Source organism: Octopus bimaculoides, chromosome 16 (genome assembly GCF_001194135.2).
Source record: "Octopus bimaculoides isolate UCB-OBI-ISO-001 chromosome 16, ASM119413v2, whole genome shotgun sequence".
Classification (NCBI taxonomy): Eukaryota; Metazoa; Mollusca; class Cephalopoda; order Octopoda; family Octopodidae; genus Octopus; species Octopus bimaculoides.
In genome coordinates, this window is record NC_068996.1 from 57,083,793 (window position 1) to 57,092,292 (window position 8,500).

The 8,500-nt window shown below is 36.0% G+C and overlaps 1 protein-coding gene across 2 annotated transcripts in view; it reads left to right on the forward strand.

Moving 5' to 3' along the window:
• LOC106872443 (kinesin-like protein KIF26B) overlaps window positions 1-8,500 on the forward strand; it is a 550,311-nt gene that overhangs the window by 303,349 nt on the left and 238,462 nt on the right. For both annotated transcript variants that reach the window (XM_052973789.1, XM_052973790.1), the window contains exon 6: window positions 7,089-7,315. In XM_052973789.1, the coding sequence (XP_052829749.1) occupies window positions 7,089-7,315 (227 nt within the window). The remainder of the gene's footprint in view (window positions 1-7,088; window positions 7,316-8,500) is intronic.

Here is an 8,500-nt window from a genome sequence, read left to right on the forward strand (position 1 = left end):
CCAGCCAACATCAGGGTGTTTGGAGGGATCACTAGTGATGGCAACGTTATGTCTCCATTCATCTTCCCACATGGCCTCACACTCAACACAGAGGCCTACATCAAGTGCCTGGAGGTGGTAGTGCCCCTCTGAGTCAAGAGGGTGGCTGCTGGAAGACCCTATGTCTGGCAACAGGACTCTGCACCATGTCACACAAGCAGGAGAACCCAGTCATGGCTGTCAGGCAATTTCTGTGACCACATCACCCCTAACATCTAACTTCCCAGACTCGAGACCCTTGATTATTATGCATGGGGTGCAGTTGAGTGGGAGACCAACAAAACTCCTTGTAACACCAAAGACGAACTGAAGACAAAGATTATGGCAGCATTTACCAACTTAAATAAGGAGACTGTCTGGATGAGTTGCAGGAGATTCCATGGTTGAAGTCATTGACGATTTTATTGAATAAATTTACTCTTTAGTATTTCAAGATATTTTTATGTAATTTTGGTAAATACATTTGTTAAAATGAGATGTCAGTGTTATTTTCAGTTTTGTGTAACTTAGACGATAATTTATGCACTGCACCCTGTATATAAGGCATATTAAAGTGCAATTTGAAGTAAAAATATGTAACAACAGACTAGTAGTACAAATGAAACTAATTTGTGATCACTTACTAGGTAATGGTGCCTCCAATAAGGCTACAGACAACTGGCGATGGGCCTGTTGCATCTTTTGTATCAAACTGATCCCATTTAACTTCTGATATTATTCCAAGTTAGAAAATTTCTTATGTTGATTGATCTTTATTTTCTGTTGAAGTTGTATATTTTTAGTTATAGTCCATCTGGTTTCTGTCATTCAAATTTATACCCATCATAGCTAATATATGCTCCCATTAATATCTTATAAAAATTAATCAATCAAAAAAAAAAGAAAGAAAGAAAGAAAATATGGAATGAAGATAAAATTATCATAACGAACAAAGAAAATTAGAGATAAAACAAAAACCACATAAATGTTTACACATTGTTCAGAATTATTCACTGATCAATCTTCTGACATTTTCATAGCTTTTCTACTTTATACGGTGTGTTTGTATATATGCATGAATGCATATGTCTGCATGTGTGTGTGTATGTGTATATACATATATACATATATATATATATATATATATGTATATAGAAAGAAAGAGAGAGAGAGAGGCAATTATGCAGATAAACAAATTAGATATATTAAATATAACAGTTTGGGTATGAAATACAAAATATGTATATATATATATATATATATATATTCACATGCAAATCAAGAGAAAACAAAGAGTGGAGACTTTCAGACGATGAATATTTGAGTATAGATATATAGATATTTACATTAATAGATCCAACTTACACAGAGAAAATTAAAGGAGAGGAAGAAAGGTGTTCGACACCTTTCTTCCTCCTCCTTAATTTTCTCTGTCATTTGTACTTGAATCTATTAATATAAATATCTATATATCCATACCCAAATATTCATCATATGAAAGACTCCACTCTTTGTTATCTCTCATTTTGCATGTTTACATATATACATATTTTGTATTTCATACCCAAACTGTTATATTTAATATATCTAATTTGTTTATCTGCCTAATTGCCAATATATATATATATATATATATATATATATATATATATATATATATGTTGTTGTACTTGGGGATGGTCATATTGCCAGTTTAGCCAATTAAAACACACGCACTGTATATTTGGTGTTAATTTGCTTCAGCTTTATATTACATTAATCTTAATCTTATTTCGGCCAGAGTTCTTTCGTCACACTTCTGTGACCTCATCAGTGGTCCTTTGTTTCCTTCCTTCTTATGTGTGTCTCACCTTGCTAACTATCAGCCATTTTGTATTTTGTATTCCTATTGTATGTGTCTACGCATGCGTGTCCTTCAACGTGTGTCTATGTTTAGTAAGTACATGCGTGTGTATGGGGAGTGCTTGTATTATCTGTATGCGACAAGGCTAACCCTCTTTAATTACTGATACAAACCAGCAGACAGGCTTCTAAACAGCTTTCATTTCCTCAATTTCACTCACAAGTAATGAGTCAAATGAATCAACCCACAGTAATAGAAAATGACATTCAGTGGGATTGAACCTAGGACCAGATATCTTTCTTGTCAGTAACATTTACATGTTATTCTAAGAGGTTGTGCTGAAACATTCCTGGCTTTGGGTAAAAGAAAAAGACAGAAGGATCTGTTAATTATGATTTTATTCACCATATTCCCCTCTTAGATTCACACTCTTATTGCAGTGGTCCTTCAGTTTTTCTGAGCCCTGTAAAAGAACTCAGAAGGTTGGGCCTCCAACCAGGCCTTTCACAATACCCTTAAAGCCAAGAACTTTTCAGCAACCCCTTGTTGTACAGGATTTTTAATTCCATGTGTGTCTGCAAAAGCACAGGAGAAATGGAACATTTATTGACAGAAGAAGGCACTAAACTTCACTATCTTAGAGCACACCCATTTTCTCATGCAAGGTACAAAATGTAAATATTCACTCACGTATACACACATACACACACAAACACACACACACACACATATGTATGCATATTCTTATATGTATGTGTACTTACATGTGTGTATGTATTATATATCTGTATATGCATATATATGTGTGTGTGTATATATATATATTTATATATTTATATATAGGCACAGGAGTGGCTGTGTGTTAAGTAGTTTGCTTACCAACCATATGGTTCCGGATTCATTCCCACTGCATGGCACTTTGGGCAAGTGTCTTCTACTATAGCCTCGGGCCGACCAAAGCCTTGTGAGTGGATTTGGTAGACGGAAACTGAAAGAAACCCATTGTATCTGTATGTATATATATGTATGTGTGTGTGTGTATATGTTTTTGTGTGTGTTTGTCCCCCCAACATCGCTTGACAACTGATGCTGGTATGTTTACGTCCCCATAACTTAGCGGTTCGGCAAAAGAGACCAATAGAATAAGTACTAGGCTTACAAAGAATAAGTCCTGGGGTCAATTTGTCGAATAAAGGCAGTGCTCCAGCATGGCCACAGTCAAATGACTGAGAACAAGTAAAGAGTATATATATATATATATATATATATATATATATATATATATAGAGAGAGAGAGAGAGAGAGAGAGAGAGAGAGAGACAAAGTGAGAGTAAAGATTATTTGCCAACATAATGTAGCCCCAGGAAACATCATCTCCAGAGCTTGCTATCGACACACTATCTGCATCCTTATATTTTCCAACAAAGGAATGTTTCTCATTCAAAGATTTAGAAATAATAATTTTCCTTTCTATGAGATTGGTGACTGTGTGTCACTTTGAAAACTATATATTTCAAACAAGAATTTAGTGTCACCATCTCTAGCCGAGATGAAGAGAAATAACTCAGAAACCATTGGTACACAGATATTGCTTTGAGCTGAGTAGGGACACTAAGCTTCCTTGTTCGAAAATATAAGGAGGCAGATAGTGTGTCATATAGCCAGCTGGTGACAACACTTCCAGGGACTAAATGACAGTAACATTCGTCCTAATCTGTACTGCCGCACTATGTTGGCAAATAGTCTTTACTCTAGAGTACTGTTATTGAAAGTTTCTCATTTAGAGATTTAGAAATAATAATTTTTCTATTTATATGTATATATATGTGTTTGTGTGTGTGTGTGTGTGTGTGCGCGCGCAGGCTGTGGTGAATATATTGTCATCTAAATTATGTAAAAATGAAAATAACACTGACATCTCATTTTAAAAGATATATTTATCAAAATTACCTAAAAATATCTTGAAATACTAAAGAGTAAATTTATCCAATAAAATCGCCATTGGCATCAACCATGGCCTCCAGATGACTTTGAAATCTCCAGCAACTCTTCTGGGTCGTCTCCTTGTTTAAGTTGGTGAATGCTGCCACAATTCTTGCTTTCATCTTTGGTGATACAAGTAGTTTGGTTGGTCTCTCATTCAACTGGGCCCTACACATAATAATCAAGGGGGTTGCAGTCTGGGGAGTTCAGTGGTCATATGTTTGGGATGATGTGATTGCAGAAATTGTCTGACAGTCATCACTAGGTTCTCCTGCTTGTGTGACATGGTACAGAGTCCTGTTGCCAGACATAGGGTTTTCCAACAGCCACCCTCTTGACCCAGGGCAGTACTACCTCCTCCAGGTACATGATGTAGGCATAATATCACCATCACTAGTGATCACTCCAAGCACCTTGATGTTGACTGGATGTTTGATTTTTATCACTCTCAGGTGTTATTTTGGGGACACAGCAAGCCAACGGTTGTTCTCTATGTTCACCATCAGATCCTGGCAGAAGTTTTTCTCATCTGAGAAAAATCAAAGCATTGATTGGAGAGAATGCATAAGTTTGTTCAAAAGCTTCATAGTGCAGTCTTTCTTTTTGTCCTTAATGGTTTTGGGATAAAAATTGGCCGTTTCCCATCTTGTATGAAGAATACCGAATGTCTTCATACACTACCTGCCTGAAACTCAGACACTCCCATTTATCTAGCAATGGACCTGATTGACTTGGCCTGGATCTCAACAAACAAAATCAGTTCTTTTGTTTTCAGAACAATCAGAGTGAGTTTTCTGAGCTGCCATACCTTCATAATCACCATTAGACTCATCCAACTCTTTCTGAATCCTTTGCACTGTCCTCAGATTGACACTCAAACACTCTGAAATATTCATATTGGAGATTCTGGCATGAATACCAAGCAATGCAGCATGTCATTTCCAAATTTCTGGCAGAGTGAATTGCATCATGGTGGTGTTTTTCTCAAAGACAGTGCCCAACTGACCCTATGATACTGTGTAGTTGACAAAATCAAAAACAAACGATGCATATGCAGAAAATTCAAAAATATACAATGGCAATAATTTACACATCACACCCTGTATATAATATATACATAATATAGTATATAATATATGTGTGTGTGTGTGTATATATATATATATATATATATATATATATATATATATATATACACATATTCATACATATGTAAATATATATGTAGTTGTATATATCTATGTACTATGTATTTATGTATGTGTGTGTGTGTGTGCATTTATAAATATGTATAAAGTATATATGTAAACACAGAAAGGCACTTTTTATGTATACGTATCTGTATACACACACACACACACACACACACACACACACACACACACACACACACACACACATACACTCACACATATGCACACATTCAGACCTTTACATTAAAAAGATACTACATAATGTCAGAACCTTTGGTAATTATATTAAGCTTTAACATAATGCAATGGTTTTCCAATTGATTTCCAGTTATCAACCTAAATTGCTGTATTTAAGAGCTACCTCAAAGATATTGGTTATTCCTGGGAGAGTTCTACTCCCTCATCTCACAGATCATTCCTAACAATCATTGTTGTTTGATATGACTTTCGTTTCTCTGTTTCTTTTTTTCTCTCTCTCTCTCTTTTCCCACGAAATTGCTTGTATCTTTTTATCTTCAGCTGTCATCAAGCGATATGGAATTTATGCCCCTCCATCACTCTAGTGTTCTGTAAATATTGTGATTTATCAGACCATTGAGGTAGCCTTTAGGTAGTTTCTCAACAAGCAAGAAATAGCAGATAAATCTAGCTCATATCACATCCCCTCATTTCTAAAATGGAAGAACACATTAAAATGGCAGATCTGCAAGAGTTGTTAGGTTGTTGGATAGAATGCCTCAACAGTATTCATTCTAGCTTTCAAATCTAGAGTTCAAATCTTGTCAAGATCAGTTCTGCTTCTTTGTGTTCTGATAGCAACACCGGTGTAACACTAGTGTAACACTAGTGTAACACTGGTGTCAGGTTGTATTGGCCCACGTTGGTGGCTTTTTCCTTGGACAGCATCTGTATTGCTAAAAGAAGAAAATCTTTACATGCAAGAGTAGTTGTCAGTTTTCAGAAAAAAAAAAATAGAAAATCTTACCTCAACCTGCACATGAATGTGGAGGTGTGCATGGTTAACCTTGAGTGGCAGAAGATCCTATGTACTCATGGCCAACAAAGATAAAGTAATAGAAATATTAAATGCAAATGAATGAAATGACTTTGAACATATACATCAACTCGATCGGGGCTGACCTTGCATCAAACAGAAATATTACTAGAATAATGTATCTGTTTATTCTTAATACAATTCGAGCATGAATATCAGATCAGTTTTGTTTTGAATCATCAGGGTAACACCTCCTTCCCCTTTACACAGGTGAATCACATGTGTTATGAACACGTATAAAGGTTAGTGAATAACAACAGTGATCAGCATATTCACGTTTGGATCTACTTGAACATATTAAGAATGAATAAACACATTATTGTTTGGATTCTTGATGTTCTGCCTGCTCTCCTTGAATCATTAGTGATATTACTGTTTAATTATTAATGTTTTTCAATTATAGATTTGTAGACTTTTAGAACCTAATCTTCACGTTGTGAGAGATGGTGGGTAATGAGTGTAAAATTAAGAAATAATCATCATCATCACCATTTAACATCTATGGCCCATGATGGTCCAAGTCTAATGATTCAACCGGATCTCGTGGATCCTAGAACTGCATTGTGTCCCCATGTCTACTTTGACATGGTTCCTACTGCTGGATGCCCCTCCTAATACCAACTACTTTACAGCATATACTGGGTGCTTCTTTTTTTTTTTTTTTTTTTTTTTTTTTTTTTTTTCATAGTACCAGCACAAGTGAGGTTGCCATGCAGCTCTCAAGTCTATAAACCTTGAGAGAGGCAGCTTTATACTAAGAGAGGAGGAGGTTAAGGTATGAGAGAAGGGACTAGAACAGGTTTCTTGCTGTAGAGAGGCTACATGTATACTCACAGAGTGGGTGGGAGGGATATTTATTATCACTCCCACCCTCTCTCTCTCTCTCTCTCTATATATATATATATATATATATATATATATATATGTGTGTGTGTGTGTGTGTGTGTGTGTTGTATTTAAAGTATTGAACTTAAATTGCATTTTATTTCTTCTTTAGGTAAACAGGCCATTACCTGGGGGGCCTAGTGCAGACAGAACTCCAGTTTTCAACGAAACAGTTCCTCTTTCTGGAAATCTAATTAATGAGTATCGGGGAAGTTCAATGTCTCATCCACGTATCTCGTCACCACCATCGTCGCCTTACAACCAACCACGCTGTACAACAGTAAATGCTGCAACAAGTCCCATGGCTCAGCCTTCCTCAGCTTCGTCCTTTTTTGCCAGGTATGTCATGGAATTCAATTTTATTAAATTTATATCCTTTTCCATCCTCACAACACACTGGTTCACTGCTACAATCTCTTGCACACACTCCTCTTACATATATTAGCAATCTACCTGCATAGTTCAGTCTGTAAAGCATCAGATTCACAAGTGATCTGAGGGTCGTATGTTGAAGCTGGTGAATGAGTGCATTCAAGGCTTATGAGTTAAACTGAATCCTCTCTATGTGGCTGCTCAACTTGGTCAAAACAGAACATGAAGCAAGTACCATTATAAGACATTTTTCAATTAACCATTAATAAAATATAAACACACAGGCAAAACAAGAATGTAAAATGCAAAATACACACCTTTGAATCTAGATTATGATTTTTTTTCTATCTGACATGAAAAAAACCATAGAAAATATCCAAAAGTCAAAAAGTGTACAAAATCACAGGAATACAACTAAATGAATCACTGTACACTCGTCCACTGGTGTAGCTAGAGGGAGGCAGGTGGCACTTTTATGAGGGTGGCATCAGTCTTGGGTCTGCTGTGGGCAATATGTATTTTTTCTGAGGGTCCAGGGGCAGCAAACTGAAGGGCTTCCCTGGATGGTACACACTCTGGCTACACTAGGGAACTTACCCTCCTTACACACATACCTATCTGCTTCAGAAATATTGAGGAAATTCATCCTGGACACTACATATCTTTTACCTTTACCTACATGATCTTCCCACATGTCCACAAAATAAGTATACACCTACATATATAGATAATTACACACCTACATATATAGATAATTACACACCTACATACCACCATCATTCTTCAGACATTGTCACACTGCTATTCTAACCATATTAGACCATATTTCTGTTACCAAATTTCTGTTAAAATTCATTGCTTTTGCTTCAATTAATTTCAGAAATAACAAAGAACTTTGTAAAATAACTTTTGTCATTATTAAACTGGTTTTTGTAATATAAATTAAAATAAAAATTTTGATGGAGAATTTTAATTTAGATCACTTTAAAACAGGGAATTTGTATCATAGATCTAAAGGCAGTCTCAGGCAGGTTGGTATCAAACAGGTTTAAAGCACTTAGCACCCTAATAAATCACCCCCCTCTCTCTCTCTCTCTCCCTCTCTCTCTCTCTCTCTCTCTCTCTCTCTCTCTCTCTCTCTCTCTCTCTCTC